This window comes from Solanum stenotomum, chromosome 12 (genome assembly GCF_019186545.1).
Source record: "Solanum stenotomum isolate F172 chromosome 12, ASM1918654v1, whole genome shotgun sequence".
NCBI classification, from domain to species: Eukaryota; Viridiplantae; Streptophyta; class Magnoliopsida; order Solanales; family Solanaceae; genus Solanum; species Solanum stenotomum.
The window spans coordinates 41,209,408-41,228,936 of NC_064293.1; the positions used below are offsets into that span (position 1 = coordinate 41,209,408).

At 32.3% G+C, this 19,529-nt stretch overlaps 2 protein-coding genes, 1 non-coding gene and 1 pseudogene across 3 annotated transcripts; 3 read left to right on the forward strand and 1 right to left on the reverse strand.

The window, feature by feature from the left end:
• On the forward strand, positions 1 to 4,262 carry LOC125846681 (uncharacterized). Its single transcript, XM_049526245.1, has 5 exons — positions 1 to 380; positions 1,241 to 1,359; positions 2,511 to 2,568; positions 2,691 to 2,768; positions 3,734 to 4,262. The coding sequence occupies exons 1-5, from the start codon at positions 206 to 208 to the stop codon at positions 3,925 to 3,927; spliced, it is 624 nt and encodes a 207-aa protein (XP_049382202.1). The 5' UTR covers positions 1 to 205; the 3' UTR covers positions 3,928 to 4,262.
• Positions 4,263 to 4,305: 43 nt separating this feature from the next.
• Positions 4,306 to 6,096, reverse strand: LOC125846678 (aquaporin PIP2-7-like; annotated as a pseudogene).
• A 3,635-nt stretch (positions 6,097 to 9,731) lies between these two features.
• LOC125849593 (U4 spliceosomal RNA) lies at positions 9,732 to 9,883 on the forward strand. Its single transcript, XR_007444671.1, has one exon. It is a non-coding gene; the product is annotated as a U4 spliceosomal RNA (small nuclear RNA).
• A 6,360-nt stretch (positions 9,884 to 16,243) lies between these two features.
• Positions 16,244 to 17,454, forward strand: LOC125846686 (protein FD-like). Its single transcript, XM_049526250.1, has 3 exons — positions 16,244 to 16,722; positions 16,900 to 16,981; positions 17,101 to 17,454. Exons 1-3 carry the CDS (start codon positions 16,259 to 16,261, stop codon positions 17,170 to 17,172), a joined length of 618 nt encoding a protein of 205 aa, XP_049382207.1. The 5' UTR covers positions 16,244 to 16,258; the 3' UTR covers positions 17,173 to 17,454.
• Positions 17,455 to 19,529: the final 2,075 nt, after the last annotated feature.

The following is a 19,529-nucleotide window of genomic DNA, read 5'->3' on the forward strand; positions in this document are numbered from 1 at the left end:
TAATTTAGAGAAATATTACAAAATCCTAAAATGGCATCTATTTGTAAACTTTTGTTATCTAGAATTTTGTTTTGAAAACTATTTTCCCAATAAATTTTGCAATAGGGCTCGACTCGAAATCATCATATACAGTCCTTATCATCCTGTATATTCTGGAAGCCACTTTCATAAAATCTTGTCGAATACCCAGAAATCTTAATCATCCATGGCATTTGCTCACTGCTTTCTTACCGTCCCGGCTGATACTTCAAACTTCCACACCGCTACTTCCATTCTTACCCGACCCTTTTCATCTTCGGTGAGTTCTTCTTTTGCTTCCTCAAACCTCAACACTTGCAGGCTCTCTAATTTCCCCAAGAATTTGAGAATCCGACACAAAGGTAATCCCTTTTTTGTCTCTATGACTGAATAAATTGGGTATTTCAGTAGATTGCTAATTTGTTTTTTTCCCTAAAGTTTTTCGTACATAACGTTTACTAATTCAATTTAGTGATGGTTAGTTATTGAGTTGAAAGAATTGAAATCTGGTGGTTGTTGATTTGAAAATCTTGCAATTCCCTGTTAAAGAGCAAGTGTTTCCTTTACCCAACTTCATTGTGCGTATATGCTATAACCAGTTAACGTCAGTGTAAAGTTCACCATCCTACTATAATTTTCTAGGCCGTTAGGTATAAATGGTCTCTTATATACAGTTTTTTTTTTTTGAGAAAAAATGGGGGTTGGGGAAATGGGAAGGGGATTACAAGGTGGGAAACTGTACCCTCGCCAACGAGGTGAAAGTTGAGGTAGCCAACTAACTCAGTTACTAGGATTCCCATTTCCCCCCATGGATTCCCCACAGCTCTTTTGATCAGTTATCTGCTTTTCTAGTTTAAACAATGTATTGTCCCAACTCCTCGGACCCCCTAACCAAAACAAAAATAATGGTTTTATACTATCCGATGAACCACTGGACTTTTTAAAAAAAGTGTAAGCTATAGAGATATATGGAACTTTTAGTTTTGTAAAGATTTTCTGTTGCTTTATAGAATTTCTTGGGAGAGAATGTGTCCTATCTGTTTGATTGAACAAATTGGCTATATAGAGAACAAGATTAATCTTCAGTAGTTAGTTGTTACTTGATGTCTACTTTTTTTGAGGATTATGAAAGAGTCACTAATCCAATCATACCACTCTGGAAGCATTTTCTCTGTCTTTCAAAAATTGGACCTTGGGAACTTATTATTGCTAATTTCTCCAGCATCTGTTAAGGCTCAAGCATCTGAAGCCAGCGCAGCCGCAGATGCTTTCACCAACTTCAAGCATGTACTGTTACCAATTACAGACCGGAATCCTTATCTCTCTGAGGGTTCAAGACAGGTCTACTTCTTTTCTACATTTTCCTTCTTAGTATTGGTGCTTAAACAAATCAACCCTTGCCTCCTTTAACTTAATTCTATGGGAATTATGGATTTCCAACTATTTAAGCCTCTCAGTGTGCATATTTTTTTTAAAAAAAATGATTAATTTCATTTTCCCAGTGTCCTATTTGAAGTAGATAGTATGGCATCTTTGATGGAAGATGGTGAGATCCTCTATAATTCTTTTATTTGGTGAACTTCATTTACCGTAGCATTTATGTGACAGGTTTTGATTGCTCATATTATCTGTAGCCAAAGACAGAATTATATCTCACCTCTGGATGACTATTGGTGGGGAGAGGGGGGGGACTTTAGAGGTGGAGGTTCGCGTGACTCTTGGTGGGAAAGCAGCAGGGGAGGGGGGAAATTTACAGTTCTTTTGAAACTTTATAGTGGCCATGGTGGGTTAAGCAGACAGGGGGAAAAGCTATTGACAAAAAAATAATGTTAGAAACTTAGAAGGCATATTAACATAACGGTGCAGAAAGCTGTAGAGCAAGGTGTAGTGGGTTGCAAGTGCAGAAAAAAATGAAATGGGGCGTGCTGGTGGCGTTATACTGTGACGGATCCCAGTGGCAAACCCACTGCCTCCATTGTCATTCTTATATGGAGAGAACTACCAATTCAGCAGTTTGAACTATTTGCATGGTATAACCACCAAATCTAAATAGGTGTAAATTGTAAAGGTTTCAATAAAATGCTGGTCCCTTTTGTTCCTCAATACTGTGTTTCTGAGAAAAGACATGTATAGGCTAATCGTGGAACAAATTAAGCAGACTGTCTCAATACCTTTTGTCAAACTGCATTATATTTTTTTGTTGTCTTTCTCCCTCTTTCCTTATTTGAACATTTTTTCATCATAATCTTTTTAGTGTCTCTAAAAGTGCTCATCATAAATTTTTAGTGACTCAGACTTATGCTCATCATACATAATTGGATTTCCTCTTCTTCGTGTTCTATTGATCAGAAGCATCCAGCAGCGCTTCCACGGTGTAGAATTCGAACAAAAAATAGCCATACCTACGCAATTCACCTAGCTTAGTTGATTTCTAAGTGGCATGTACTTTCTATAAACCTTATAAAAGTAACTTATTCTTGGTACATTATCAGGCTGCAGCAACTGCCGCTGCTATGGCAAAGAAGTATGGAGCTGATATAACTGTTGTTGGTATGTCACCAACGTTGTGTGCTATTGGTTCTTTCAAAAGCTAAACTACAGAGTTGACTTTCTTCATACAGAAACTTTTAGTGGTAGATTTCAAGGAATCTAGGTCTTTCTGGTCTTTGCAGTTATTGATGAGAAGGAGAAAGAAGCATACCCAGAGCATGAGACTCAACTAGCAAGCATCCGATGGCATTTATCTGAAGGTGTATTTACTTTTTTTCCCTGTATTTAAAAAGCATGAACCAGTTGTTGTATTGTGATTTAAAAGTGCAACCTGAAAGGGCAGAGGCGTATCTAGCGGGTGTTCCGTGGGTTCACGTGAACCCATGCTCCCCTCTCTAGATTATATATAATAGTGTTATATATTTTTAAAAATATTTAAATATAGAGGTGTGAACCCACGTTAAAAGTAGCATATAATAATATGACCATGATTAGGTGCCCCTCTCTAAGCATAAAATCTTATATCTATCTTGTTTTTGTTAGTAACACCCCTCCAAGTGGTTACCGGTAACACTTTTGGCATTTCAATCAATTTTTCTTTTGTTTCTTGCTTTAATCTTTCAAATTTTTCAAGTGTGTAACATTTGAAATTCCTAAAAAGAATTAGCACGGTAAAATATCTATATAATTAAATCAAATGTGTATAAAACTAGTAGTATTATATATGTTGGATCTATAATTTTTAAAATTTAAAGGTTTAGTGTTAAGAACGTAAAGGTCAAACCGATCAAATTTATGTCTTAGATGCATCTTTTTGTAATAGTGCACCCGTCCTTCCGAAATCCTAGATACGCCTCTGTGAAAGGGTGCACTAGACTTGCAAAACAACTGGCTTTTTGCATGCAAGCCTGTAGCACAGAGTAATTTTGGGGAACTTTCAGTATTTGGCTTGCATTATGAGACAGATTCTTCAATCTTATTATAACATGGTTATCTCGTTTTTCTGCTGTGGAGTTTTTGTGATGTGAGTCTGCAGTTATTTGATCATGCAGCACAACATCCTGGTACATGGAGATAGGAAAGTTGAAACATGTTCTGTTTGCTTGTGTGTTGTATATGCTTTGGCCTACTTCTCATAATACTAACTACTGTGAACTCGTTCCTCACTCTTACTTTATATGTGTTTGGTATGTTTGCTGATTGGAATATGCAAACCTTTGTACAGGTGGATATCAAGAATTCAAGCTGTTAGAGCGGCTAGGTGAAGGAAGCAAGCCAACAGCCATTATTGGTGAAATTGCTGATGATATGAACTTGGATATGGTAGTTATGAGCATGGAAGCTATCCATTCCAAGCATGTAGATGCAAACCTTCTCGCTGAGTTCATCCCTTGCCCTGTATTGCTGTTGCCCCTATGAAGAAGAAATGTATCTGAAAAGCAAGTGGATATTAGCATTACCTCACTTGAAGTTTATTACTATCTTCATCAATCAGGTGTCCAACCATTTGATACTGTTCTCTACTTCATTGACCATGAACACAAGTTTTACATTTGAGGTTAGTGGTAATAGAAAGGAACAAACAAGCTGGTTCATTGCATCTTAATCTTGTGGAGAGATATGAATGTTGTATACTCTTGAAGTATAAAACACTTGTTCATCTTGAAAGTAGAATAGATTTGTTGCCTTTATACTGAATTACCGACTGATGTTATCTTTGAATTTGTATCTTGACTTATTTCTTAATACTTGTCGTATGACTCATATTTAATCAACCGAGTCGCTAAGAATTAGAAATGAAGAATAATGTAAAGACATTGATAAATCCCAACTGTGCTGGATATTTTACATGCCACATAAAGTGAAAACAAAAGGAATTGAAGGCCCAGCAAGACTACTACTTTAGTGCTACCATTATGCTGAGTAGATAGCATTCTTATTAGTAATTAGTAATGAGAGTGGTTCAGTTACTGGGATTGCTGTAGAAGGAGTTAAAATGCTTTGGCAACGTGACCTCGCAGAATTTGCTGGTGATAGATAACAGCAGCCAATGCTCCCAGAAAGGGTCCAACCCAGAAGATCCACTATACGCAAAACAGATTAGGAATTGTATATATGAGATTGATTAGCTTTAAAAGACTAGCTAGCTATAGGCAGCTTGATGTAGTTATCGTACTTACATGGTCATTCCAAGCTGTGGTATCGTTGTAAATGACAGCAGCTCCGAAACTCCTAGCGGGATTGATGCCAGTGCCAGTGATGGGAATGGTGGCCAAGTGCACCATAAACACCGAGAATCCAATTGGCAATGGTGCTAGTACCTGTGGGTGCACAAACGTGAACATTTTTTTCTTTTTACTGCAACTTCATAAGTTTCCCGATCCATATCAATCTCTTAACACTCTCTTCCTTTTTTTTCAATTATGTCTTGTTAGTGTAACATCCAGAGTTTTCAACAATTATGTATATTGTAGGGCTGATATGCGTAAATATGTCAGTTTTATATCGTGCTATTCAGATCAATTTATGCGTTTGGTGCCTTCCATCATACCGTTATTAGGTAACTCTACCCTTCAACACTTATTTATTTTGTTTCTGCTAGGATTTAAGCCTTGTTCTCTAGAATTTGCGCACACTTGATATTTTACAAAATCAATGTATATAATTTAATTAACTATGGTAACTCTTCGTCCTTGGTAAAGTGAAATAATTTGAATGACATGTAAATTAGTTTATACGCGTTTGAAACTCGTAACATTTATGTTAGAGGGAAGTGTGTATATATGTTTCCAAATTGAGTAGTGTATGCTTTATTTTTGGAAAAGAAGTAAAAAGAAAGCGTGTGATATGATGAGAGTTTGTGCATGTATAGTTATGGATGAGACTTACAGGAACGTGGGAATCACGTGCTTTTCTTTTGGCGTCGGTGGCAGAGAATACGGTATACAAGAGTAGGAAAGTGCCAATAACCTCAGCACCTAATGCTGCGCCCGTTGAGTAGCCAACTGCGACGGTGTTAGCACCCCCACCATGCGTGTTATAGTCATCCTTCATCACACCTTTCACTAAACCAACGCCGCAAATGGCTCCTAAGCATTGCGCCACCATATACGCCACCGCTCTTAGTAATGACACCTTCCTTGCTAGTAATAACCCAAACGTCACTGCTGGGTTTATATGCCCACCTATACCACATACATTTCATTCATAAAGATTTAAAAAAATCGTTGTTTATATAAAGTGTTTAAAGTTCAAATCCTGACTCCGTAATTAGTCGTGAATAGAATGGAGAGAAAATTAAAGAACAAAATGAGTAGTACTACGTACGTACCAGAAATCCCAGCAGTGGAATAGACAAGAACAAAAATCATGCCACCAAAAGCCCATGCAATACCAACAAGTCCAACGCCGTCGCAGGGACCAACTTGCTTCTTGTGGCCAATAACAGTAGCCACGCTAACATAGAGGAAAAGAAGCGTCGCAACAAATTCAGCAATCAATGCTCTGTAAAAAGACCAGTTGTTCAGCTCCGCTATATCAAACAGCGGAGCTGAAGGTGGATCCACGTAGTCTTTCACCATATCTTCTTAGTTACTAATCAATTATCGCTTCTGCAAGGTGAAGGAGAAGGATGCTACGTTGGGTATTTATAAACTATAGCAAATGTAGCAGTGAATATAAAGAGAGGTTGTGTACTGGTTACAACTTACCACTTACAAGTTAAAAGGTGTGAGTAAATTGATGCAACAACAACACATGCATCCATATTTGGACACTATGCCAAAAGTGGCCATTTACGTAACCTCCAAAGTTCCAGTCTGACGTTAATTCGTTACCAAAACAATACAGATGAATAATAATACGGTACCAATTCCTATATGTTAGGAGCGAGGGAAACGGATGGGGGGTCGGAGATGTGCCTGATTAGATATGTAACTTATTATTACTTAAATATTCAATCATTATATATAATTGCACATTTATAAATTGATCGATGCATTTAATTAAAATAATCATAGTAATTGTCTCTCGCATTAACCTCATTCTACATATCCAAGTACTTTATAAATCTATTTTAATATTTGAGCTTGTTGATCAACCAATTCTCTGTATATGGCATGTTTGTCTTTCTTTTCCATGTGACTGCTAAAATTTCTTTAAAAATTTACTCTAAAAATATGAGTACACCCCTCCCCTCCAAAGTTATTTCAAAGTAAAATCGTTACTTACTCATTGAAAAAGATGTTACGGATCCACCGATTCTTTTCCTCAACTCCAAGATTATTCTATTTTAATCACTACGCTAGAAAATAAAGTTTTCAAACTGCCATATATAGGTAATAGCTAATATGTATCACTTAGCTAGGAGATTAGGACACACGATCGATAATCTAAAAAAAAATGTATTGTATATATTTCTTAAATAATGTATATAATTTTTTGACATTTTAGTAGTTACAACCTAGATTTTTGTTGTTGTTGTTGGCTTTTTCTTTAGTTTTCACGAGGTTCCCAAACTTTGTAATTCATAATAAGTACACTTGATATGTCTATGTCCTTTAGTAAAAATAATAATAATGTCTCTATTAAAGATATATTAGAATTAGAGATGTATATATACATTTTTTTTCCATAATGCGCTGTTTTTTTGTTACGTTATACATTCACTTTAGGTCAGTAAAACGGCTTCATTCTTTGTGAATTTAGACGGGACATTCATTAATTACTATTTCATGTATATATCGATCGATGCATCTAGAACGTCACATAACGGTAGTGACCGTCTCTCACATTACCTTATTGTACCTAGTACTACTATATAAATCTATTAGGGGTCGTTTGGTATGATGGACAAAAAGATTTAATCCAGAGATAATTTTTAAGTGGTCTTTAACCTGTTGTTTGGTTGCTAAAGGTGGGATAACTTACCTCAGGATTAACAATTAGTCCTAGGATAAGTTATCCCTCCTTGGAGGTGGGATAATAATCTCAGGATAACTTGTCCTAAGATTAGGTAGGTAAAATAACAAAAATATTCTCCTTAAACCCCACTTTTATACACCACTTTACATTCATGTATATTAACATAATTTTTAATAACATTCACAACCTTAATTATTTGTTGTTCTTATGATAATACATTTTTCTATTAAAAATTACATTATATAAATACAATTTTTATTTATGAATATAATATAAGTTGAATTTATTTGTCTAACTCTTATGTTTATTTATATTTTGATTTCTCTCAAAATGTTCACTCCACTACTAAATTACACATTTTTAATTAAATAGTTTATTACTCACTTAAAAATTATATTTTATATATTAATTAAAATGTAGATAACTTTAATAATAAAATTTCTTTTACTTTTAATAAACTTAAAATGGAAGTTTTATTTTTAAGCTAAATAAGATGAATGTTTTATTTTTAAACTAAATAAGATGAAAGTTTTATTTTAAAGCTAAATAAGATGGAAAATATTTTTAAGCTAAACAAGATGAAAGTTTTATTTTTAAGTTAAATAAGATGAAATTTTTAATTTTAAAAACACACGGCACAATCATGGAAATGCACACCCAAAAATATTTAAGCTAAATAAGATGAAAGTTTTTATTTTTAAGAACTAAGAATGAATAACTAAAACTTGCAAAGAAAATGTAAAAAACAAAAAAATTAAATAAGGTGAAAGGTATTTTTGTAAACAAACAATTTATTCTTAAAAATTATGCAATGAATATAAGTTTGAATTTGACAAACCAAACAAGCAACAAAAATTAATCCGCATAACTAGTCCTAGTATAATCTATTTCAATATAACTTATCTGAGCATAACTAATCCCAGTATAACTTGTAGTCAAACCAAACGACCCTTACAGATGGTTGAACGAATTATGTATGTCACACACAAATTTACCTTCTTCTTTTTTTCCATATGAGTGCTACTACATGTCTAAACGAGTATACTCTTTACAAAAAACAAATACAAGTACTCCATTGAAAATAATGTTTGGGGACCCACTGATCATTCTTTTCCTCAACTCCAAGATTATTCTATTTTGGTTACCAAATTAAATGGCTTTCAAGCTGGCATCCCTTATATATCCAGCATAATTAGCTACCTACGTGTGAGGATGGACAAATAAAATTAACTTAATTGTGTGACTACCTGTTTTAATTTAATTGGCCTCGAAACTTGTAACAATTGAATGAGGAATTTAATATGAGTAGACAGCAAAATCTAGAAGAAAATGCCTTTTTCACAAAATTAAAATTGCTGCTTAAATATAATATAATCTCAATTCGGAAAAGAAAAAGAGAGTGCAAATTACAGAAGGTAGGTTCTCAATTCTCATACAAACAAAGTAATACAAACCTTTCGATTGTTGCTTTGAAAAAAGGTAGCAACTATTTACCAATATCTTTTTGTTTCTGAATCAGTTTTCTTTTTCCTTTCCAAAAAATTATATAAAAAATCAAATTAAAGGCAAATCAATTATTCAATTTTTCATCAAAGTTCATTTGATTTATCGAGTCAAAATTATTGAATTAAGATGAATCTATAACATACGGCTAAATCCACACTTAAATAGAAACCAAATCGAATAGACAGAGACATGTAAACTTTGCTGTTCATGTCAACAAAATAAATATATTTTAAAAATTTCTGTCCAAAATTTGCAAACTTTCTTCGAACAAAGGGCCACCTGCCCACCTCAATGTTGGACCAATTTTGTGAGTCCACCCAAAATCCCAAACAAATTGGGCCACCTTTTGCTAGTTCAAATCAAGGTACATGAAGTTAAGTAATTTGAACTATTTCTTTCGTGTCAATTTATATGATGTAATTTAATTTTTTACTAAATAAATAGAACATAACATAAGTAAAGATATTGATAGTGTCATTAAATATTGAGATAATATATAGGTGTGTCTTTTAACTTAGTCTTAATTGACATTTATGTGCATTATCCGATTTACAAAAGGCAAGTAAGCAAGTTGTTGGCTTTCATTTCACTTTAAACGAACGGCGTCCCTAATACGAATCCTTACATTTACAACGTTTTAGTTTGTGTTTTCCATGTACTAACCTTTTCTATTGTAGCTTTGGTTTAGCTATATGGCTTATGGTAACCACGAATTATCTCCCACATCGGACACATCAAGACAACGTTCCAGAAACGAGGCATATAATAAGAGATAGCAGAAACCAGGGAAAGTTATCTTTGCGCTTGGGGCAATGACGCAGCTAGTGAGGTTCTAACCGAGGCGCGTCTATTGCTGGTTGAAAACTATTTCCAAACCCCCTCTTTGGCCTGGGTTCTGCCTTGGCCTTTGAGAATTTTTGAAAGGGCTTCCCTTCTGGGTTAAGCCCTCCAATTCTAGTCTAAATATTTTCCTTCTTATAAAGCATTTGAGATGAACTCTAAACACTTTTTGATAGTTGAAGAAGGGTAAATGGTTAGCTCACAATAAGATTTAAGCCACTTTTTGGTACTTTACTTTTTGTCGAATAAGTGGAGTTCATTGTGTATCGGTTAGTAGAGATGCAAAGTTGTTATAGAACCATTAAGATATTGATTTATTGGTTATTGATCGTTAACGGTTCGATTATTGGTTTAACCGTTAAGATCTAACACAAAAGTAAATTAATAAAAATCACTTAGAAACAAAGTGACAAATTGAATGAATCATATAACATGAGTTCACTAGTTACATCTTTGCTAAAAATAAACACTTTTACATTGTAGAATAACCAAGATTTTGAGATAGCCAGAAATAAAAGTAGGAAACTAAACTCTAAGTCAAAGACTTTATATACAAAATGGTATAAATATAATTATTTAATTTACTATCGGGTTTTCGGTTAATCCATTAAGAAAAACTTCAAACCGTTAAGAACCGATAATTCGATAACAAAAAAAATCAAAATTGTTATTTGAATGCTAAACCAATAACCCATTACTGATAAATCAATAACTTTTTTTCGGTTTGAATTATCGATTTTGAACAACCCTATTTCAAATGACTAAAATGTTGATAGTATTATTAAATGTGTCAAATAAATGAAGTGTGAAGGATTATTTTTGGGACAAAATATGATAGTATTATTAAATATGTCAAATAAATAAAGTGTGAAGCATAATTTTGGGACAAACTAATAAAAAAGTGTATCACTGAACCATTGATATATACTCAATTCTCTTTTGCTTCTGTTTTTTCCATATATTAATTAACGTTGATCCAATGAATAATTCAATACTCTAGATCCTATAATTTTATTTTTAAATAATAATTTATCAACTATAAATTAAGTTTTGTCCCATTAGAACCCGAAATATATCATTGTGCCACAATCCAATGAGTCACAAGAAGTCCAGAACATGTTTAATACCCAATGGAATTAACACTGATATCTGACATACACCACCACCACTAAGTATTTATCTGAGATATCCGATTAAAGACAGATGAAGTCTTATCCATGATACCACATCTTTTGATGGTACCACAACTAAATATATTCGTACATCAAATATTCAAACCAAATTTGTATCTATGTTATTTATTTTCAATAAGGAATCCTTTAAAATATTACAAAAAATGAAGACCATATCTGATACATATTCGATGTTTTACTGTCATATGATACTTTAAGTTTACTTGCCTATTTTCTAATGTCGAAATAGCATAATTTTTTAATTTTTTTTCTTTTTACAAAAAGACTTTTAATCATCTTCCAAAAACACACAATTACGGTTTGATTTGAGGCAGACACACAACCCAAATCTTCCCTACATGTGGAAGATGGGATGATCTACCTAAGTTGAGATGAAAAGGTAAATGCCTAAGATAAGTTATCCAATATGATTAATACACAAATATGGGAGGATCCATGTATTTGTCACAGAGGATCAAAAGTAAAGTCTCTCTTTCTTCTATTGGAGACTCTCATAATCGGAAGATTCCAATGATCAATTGCCTTCCGGCCCTGCAAAAATATATTTAGACATGTGCGCTACTCATATTGGTACTAGAAGCCCCAAAGCACTATCAGCTAAAAAGACTAAGCCCATCATCTTTTAATAGTTCTAGACTTTTCACTATCAGTCTCTAAAACTCTATCAACTTTCAATAGTTTTAGACTTCTCACTATCGATCTGTTTTCCTAAGCACTTTGATTCGGGAGGAGAGTTCACCATTATTGGAGTATAAAATGTTGGTATGTTGTAGTTGCAACTAAAAAAAAGCTAGTTTGTCAGGCACTTGATTAATCTCCCTATAACAATGTGTTATAGAGTATTCAATTCACAATGAACATTATTAGTATATAGTGACACTATTGGACTTTATAATGAAACTGAGATGACACATTTATTTTTTGCACTATGTTAGTCTTGTTGGGGTGACAATTAGGATCTGTAGCTGACTAAATTTGCAACCCAAGAAGGAAAGTAGATAGATAGGAAAACTCCCATCAGATTCTCTACTTGACAAAAATAACAGGTGGGGGTCATGAATAGTGACAAAAAGGCTACATTAATAAGAGTTGACAGGTGCTCTGCATTCTCCAGGGTTATTATTACTCCATTTGGCTGTCCACTCTCAAAAATGGATTCTAATCTTTCTTTCTTTCTCCACTAGTTTCCTTCTCTTAACCAACACTTTTTTTTAAAAAAAAATCTCTAATATTTGTATTAAAGTTTGATTATATTTGAATTTGTGTTGTGTAGGACACCATTCAGAAGAAGTGCTCCCACTAAGGATTTTTCATATCTAGGGCTCAAATTGAGACCTTTGATTAAGGAAGGAACAGTCTCAACTAACACTTATAATATTGTGTTGTACTTTCTCCATTTCAAATTAATTGAATTGTTGAGATATTTTTCATTTTTCATTTTTCAAATTACTTAACTTAATTGTTAAATTTTCAAGATTACTTTTAGAATTTTTTTCAATTTTACCCTTCATTAGTTAGTATTGAAATTAGTTTTTAATTAATGTTAAGTTATTTTAATCATAAATTTGATACTCCCTCTATTTCATATTAAGTTAATTTTTGAGGTGTTTCACACCCATAAGAAAAGTAGATTAAGACATAAATTAAATCTAGTTTTCTATTTTTACCCTTATTAATTATTGTCAAATTTATGATTCTAAATAACTAAATATTAATTAATCACTAATTCCAATACTAACTAATGAAGGGTAAAATTGGAACACTCTAAAAGTACTCTTAAAAACTGAACAATTAAGTTTATTTGAAAAATAAAAAATGCCTCAAAAATTAACTTAATATGGAATAGAGGGAGTAATAATTAATAAGAGTAAAAATGGAAAGTTATTCTTTATTTATGTCTTAATCTTTTTCTTTTAAAGAGTGAAACACCTCAAGGCATCCCATTAGGAGAGATGATGTTTTTTTTGTGTCAAGTATATTTTGAGGAAAATATGTAAAGTTGGATGACATTGTAATCCTAAAACAAACATAAGTGATATTACTAGGTAATTTTTCCAAACATGGTGACTATCTAGGAAAATTACTCCAAGTTAAAGGAGTTGTGTATGTGTTTTGAATGACTTAAATCATGTGCGGTCCCTTAAAGTTGTCATCATAATTCACTTAGACACCTTAACTAGGAATTGTACCTATTGAACACTTTTACGGTTCAAAACATGTACCTATTGAATACTTTTTGGTGACATGGTGTTGTGAACCCAATACTGGACAGTGAAATAGTTGGGCCAAGTGATCTCGTTGAAGATTTTGGGCTCGAAAGTCAGCTACGCAGAAGCAAAAGGGTGAGACAGCCCAATAAGCTTTTTGAAGAATATGTTTGGCAACCTGGAGGAAACACAAGTGTCAATAGTTGATAGGTTCTTAGAGGAATAGTATTATTATAATAGACAGGCCTAGGCGGAGTACGGGTATCAGAATTGATATGTTGTAGCACTCTCTCTCCTCTCCATTATCTCTCTGTATCCCTGTCCTCATCTCCCTTCTTATAATTTTTGCAGTAGTCTCTTGTTTGTAATTTCTTGGCTTCTTATTTGCAATCAAAACTCCCAGTTACTGGTTATTTAAAGTTTGTTCACTCCACATGGCTTCATGAGTATAACACACATCCAATAAAGCGAGTGAAGCCAATTTTCTTTTTTGCGGACGAATCAAAATTGGACATGTCACCATTAGAAACATCATAATTTGAACCTATAAAAAAATGTTTTAAAAAAAATCCCTGGTAGTCATCTTCCCCAATGGACTTCTCAATCTAATATTCTCATTAGACAACTTCCTTTGCCACCATCCCTCGACACACCCCCTTTTCCATCTATTCTTGCATTATTTCTTTCTTTCTAGCATCATTCTGTCATTATCAATATCGTCGTTGTTTCTTCATCGGAAAAGTATCAATTAACGAAATAAAAATCAAACTGAGTAAAAAATAATTCCTGCAAAACTCCATTATTCCGACAAGACTAATACAAATTTAATTTTTTTTTCTTTGAAATCGTTAAAGAATTCAAATTCTGAAGAACACACAACATGAAGAAGAAGAAATATCAACAAATCTTGATTGTTGTTCGAAAAAGAGAATGAAATTGGGAAAAATAACAACAATATTGAATCAGAATAAAGAAGATGAGGTAGGTGTACGGTTATCGGAGTGTACGATTTTAGCCGAAAGTGGCTGTGCGTGTTCCGGCAAAACAGAAAATGAGGAAGAATGGACTTTGGGGCTGGGTCGGTGCCTGGTGTTTTGGCGAAGAAGAAAAGGAGAGAAAGGTCTTTCTTTTTTTTTTTGGTTGATAATATAATTTTTATTTTATTTTATTTTTTAATTGTTTTATGGATTCAATGCCACATGTCTTTTTCTGATTAGTTATTATGCCACGTCATCACGAGTGTATTACATACAATTTATATTTTTGGTTGATTGTAAAAAATGTTCAAATAGGTATTTTTTTTACTAATATAAGTGTTCAATTGGAACAAGTCTAATATACTGATAACTTTAGATGAATACAGATGACTTAAGCCGTTTTAAATTGGTTTTTGTGTCATGTCATGACATGTAAAGTACACACATTTCACTTTGTTGATTCTTTGGAAAGAAGTGTCAAAATGAACATAAAAATTAGAGTTGAAGGGTTAAAATGGAACAAAGTTAAATTGGAGTGTCAAAATGAAATTTAGAGACAAATTTAAGGGTTGCATATGTGTTTGACCTATATTTTTATATCAAAAACCAATTGAGCAAGAGCCCATTTTGGCCCTTTTTACATGTTGTCAAAATGCCTACACATGTTTTTCCAATGATATTTTTTTCGCCTAAAATTGTCATATATTAAATCCATTATAGACATAATATATCCAAAGGATCGTTCAACATCATTTACCATCCAACTTGGAAATAGTCTTTCCCAAAAAAAAAAAAACCAGACAACAAAGAAATTAAAAAATTAACTATGAGCTACAACATTAAATCTTCTATGATAATATAAAGTAAATATCTCAAAAGGTCATCCAACTTTGAAGATTCATCTTATAAAGTCATTAAATTTAGTTTTGTATCAATAAAATCACTCAACTTGTGAGTTTTCTTTTTATAAAATCACTCAACTTTGAGTTTTCTTTTTATAAAATCACTCAATCAAATTTATTATAAGAAAATTACTTAACATGATAAAACTTTTTTGCTTGAGTTTGAGTTTTTCTCTTTTCTCTCATCCATAAATAAAAACTTTACTCAAATATCTTTCTTTTTTATTTTTGGTAAACAGAGAGAGATTTTATATATACTAAACAGTTACTATATTCACTTGCATAATATTAATGATTTCGAACTTAATTGGATTATTACAAATCAAAGAGGAGATTATGTTTAGACTATAATTTCCTTCTTTAGCTGCTGCCTGCTAGTAGACTTGAGAGAAACCTTGTTGGAGGATTCTTCATGAAGACGTTTATTGTTAATTACGGTTATTTCCTTTTTTTGAAAAGGGAGTATTTTTTTTTGTAATTATTGCACAAAAAATAGTAAAAGAAAAGAAGAAAAACATATAAAAGATTGAGATTTGAGGAAAACAATTAATTTATTTTATCATGCCAGATTATTTTTTTAATGATAAATTTGATTGAGTGATTTTATAAAAGCAAAACTCAAAGTTGACTGATTTTTTTGATATAAAATAAAATTGAATGACTTTACAAGAAAACTCCTCAAAATTGAATGATCTTTTGAGATATTTACTTGATAATATACAAACAGGATATGCTGAAAGTAGGTATTTTTATTTGTGTGTGTGTGTTGTGGGGGGGGGGGGGTCTAGGAGACTAGGACTAGGTAGTTGTACTTCATAAAAGGATATAAAGTTTACTACATTGTTTATTAATGTAAGTTGTTTTAATATTTGACCAACAGTTTACCAGTTGAAATGAAATTGGTTGATAAACAAGTTCACTCTTGAAACAAAAACTCAGTTCATATGTCTTGTTAACCCAAGTTGGTCCTTTTTAAGGCGACTTTATGAAGAAATAGTACAAACTCACCGCCTAAGTGTCAAGTAGATTATTGTACTTACCGCTCCGACATGACAACACCAACAATTTTCTCTTATCAAGATTGCTCCCTAGTTAATGGTACTACTACTACTAGAAAGAAATAGTAATAGTTCAACATAAAAAGAGTACATTCTCCTCTCTTTGTTCTCTATAAAGTATTTTTTTTTTTCAAGAATCCAATTATGTGGTCATCAAGCAGGTCTTCTTCATCTTCATCTTCATCTCATTCCCCATTTTCTCCAAGACTCAAAACAATGGAAGAAGTGTGGAAAGATATTAATCTTTCTTCACTTCAAGATCACACTACTAATTACTCTAAAGATCATCAACATCATCTTCATGATCATAATCATCAAGGTGCTAATTTTGGTGGAATGATTTTACAAGATTTTTTGGCTAGGCCTTTTGCTGATGAATCTTCACCAGCAGCCTCCCCTGTTTCAGCTACAGCTATGCTGAATTTGAACTCTGTTTCAGAGCGTCATTTCTTTGATAACCCTTTAAGGCAAAACTCAATCTTGCACCAACCAAATGTTAGTAGAAGAAAAAGGGTTGTCCCTGAAACAGAGGACAATTCTACAGGGGACAGAAGAAATCAGAGGATGATCAAGAACAGAGAGTCTGCTTCTAGATCAAGAGCTAGAAAGCAGGAAAGTGACACTCTCTTTATCTTAATCATCATTTGTTCTAGTAAAAATCTTTTCTGTTGTCCTGTCGATTTTTAGCAATAAATTATGTTACTTTATAAAAACACAACAGATAAACTATGTTTCTTCAATATGCTGATTTTCTCTGTTTTCTTTTTTGGCCATTGATGATTTTTGCAGGCCTATTTGAATGAGTTGGAGACGGAAGTGGCACATTTAGTTGAAGAAAATGCAAGGCTCAAGAAGCAGCAGCAACAGGTCCTTTTATCTTTTATTACACCATGTTTTAAATTCTGTTTATAACTAATGACTTTCTTTAATTAGAACAAACAAATAAATGACTCAGAATTGATTGGTGTTTTTCTTAATTTGGACAGTTACTCTTAGCTGCAGCTATTCAAGTTCCAAAAAAGAACTCTCCTCATCGGACGTCATCCGCTCCATTTTGAGAAAAGAAAGGCCTCTTATTATAATTTGTCGTTCTACCATTAGAGTATTAAGAACGACAATTCCCATTTTGCGGTTTTTTTGTTTGTAATATGAATTGACTGTTGTTTTGATGGTGGCCTTGTGAGCCGATGAATATTAGTATGACTAGCAAGGTAGCCTCCCTTCAAAATAAGAAGGGAAAAATAGAAAGACGGTTTAGTCTTTTATGGCAATGAAAACAATCACCAGCAAACAAGCTGGAATTCGTATTTCTGTATCTATTCATTTGTTCCATCCATCCCTTTCTATCTAAATTTGGCTGGCATGTTATTTGTGACTTGTCATTTGAATAGACTTATTTTAAATAATTTTAAGCTAAAATCATTTTTAAGCAGTTTTATAGTGTTTGTTTTTGTTTGGGTAAGCACTTGTTTAGAAGTTGAAATAAAAAAAAAAAAAGTAATCAAAAGCCCTAAATCAATCCAAACAGGTATTCTTTTTCTTTCTTTTAAAGGAAATTAATTTGAGTAATTGGTCATCATTTTATAATCTCACAAGTTTAAATAAAATATATTTAAATTATAAATTAATTTATGTAGGGATATACAAAGAAAATAACAAAAATTTTGAGTAATTAGTTCTTATATTATTAAAATCTCTATAACTAGGGGTGTGCATTCGGTTTTTCGATTTGGTTTTACACTATTCGGTTTGGATTTTTGATTTTTAGTTTTGTAAAAGTGTAACCCAATCTGATCCAAAATAAATTTGGTTTGGTTTGGTTTTCCTCTATTCGGTTCAACTTTTTTCGATTTGGTTATTCAGTTATGTCAATAATTAATAACATATATAGCCAAAGTAATAATATTTAATCCCTTAAATATTCTTTCTAATATAAATCATAAGTAAAACTTAAAACATAATACTTATAAGTATACCTATTATAGATGTAATTCAAACATAAAATATAAACGTAATCATCATGAAAGACAATAACCAAAAAGGACCAAAAGTGGTTAGCTGTAACTTAATTCTAAACCTAAACATTATATATATATATATATATATATATATATAAAATTCAATTTTTTTCGGTTTTTATTTTTTAAAATTCGAAACCAAACCAAAAAACCAAACAAAGTAATTTATTAATTCGAAAAACCAAAAAACCAATCCAAATAAAAATTCGATTTGATTTGATTTGGTTATTTGATTTAATCCGAATAGTGCACACCCCTATCTATAACTCTAATCAATAATCAAATGATTTGTTATAAATGGTACATAGATAATATGATTTCACATTTTCAACCCTTTCGCAAAATACAATTTTCTAGCAAAGAAGTTTTAATTGAACCCTTCTCATCCCTTCGCTAACACACTATTAAAAAAAATCACTATTGCTATGAAACCCTCATTGATAAATGTTTAGTGACTATTTCAGATTATTGAAATAGTAGAAAAGAAAAAATATTAATGACACTTTTCTGTATTTTAATGAAAATTTGTTTACTACTATACATTTTTTTAACAAACTAGTCTGATGGTAATGAAGTGAAAGAGAATCAAATTTAATAACATAAATTTTTTATTAATTCATGATGGAAAAACCTTTATTTCTTGTAGTAATAATGGTGGCTACCTCCAAAATGTGATTTCGTTGAATAGAAAATTTCAAGGTAAAAAAGGTTTTGGTCAAGATGAATGATATTTTTCCCTAATAAGTAAACCCTACATTATGGGAAATAAGAATAATTTGGACAAGTGAATTTTGAATATTAAATGAATGAGAAAAAAGTAAAGTGAGTGGTTGGGAGAAGGTGAGGCCTCGTGTAACGTGGTACTGTCTTTTATTGCAATTTGTTAATATGTTGGGCTGGAATAAGGAGTATGTGTAGTAGCGCATCATACAGTCCAAAGTTTGGAATCATATGTTATTTGGGGTAGAAATTGCTTCTCTTGTTGCCTATCACTTTCATATATTTATTTTTTTTCTGTTGTGCCATCACTGTCACTAATTTAGCCCAATGTTTTGGTAGGAATATTTATTTCTTTCTTCCTCCATATTATTAGTACTTATGTTACTTGATGGTGATGCTTGATGCTCTTTTTGTTGCATTTTGACGTATTATTTTAAACATAGAATGATGGTCTTGCTGTATACGTGAAATTGGACATTTATTCACAATCCTTACCATAATAATATATTCAGTAAAATTTACTATGTAGACTTTGGAGAGAGTAAATTAAAGTATATGCAGACGTTATCACTATCTCGAAAAAGTAGCTAGAGAGAGTCTTTTCGAAAAACTCGGCTCAAGTGCATCATGAAGAAACAATGATTTAGATTTTTACCAGTCTTTACTGTGTAGTAATT

Coding starts and splice junctions, on each gene's coding strand:
- LOC125846681 (XM_049526245.1), top strand. CDS start 206: ATGGCATTTGCTCACTGCTTTCTTACCGTCCCGGCTGATACTTCAAAC. Junction 381..1,240: donor TTTGAGAATCCGACACAAAG/GTAATCCCTTTT, acceptor TAATTTCTCCAG/CATCTGTTAAGGCTCAAGCA. Junction 2,769..3,733: donor CCGATGGCATTTATCTGAAG/GTGTATTTACTT, acceptor ACCTTTGTACAG/GTGGATATCAAGAATTCAAG.
- LOC125846686 (XM_049526250.1), top strand. CDS start 16,259: ATGTGGTCATCAAGCAGGTCTTCTTCATCTTCATCTTCATCTCATTCC. Junction 16,723..16,899: donor TCTAGATCAAGAGCTAGAAA/GCAGGAAAGTGA, acceptor TTGATGATTTTT/GCAGGCCTATTTGAATGAGT. Junction 16,982..17,100: donor TCAAGAAGCAGCAGCAACAG/GTCCTTTTATCT, acceptor TAATTTGGACAG/TTACTCTTAGCTGCAGCTAT.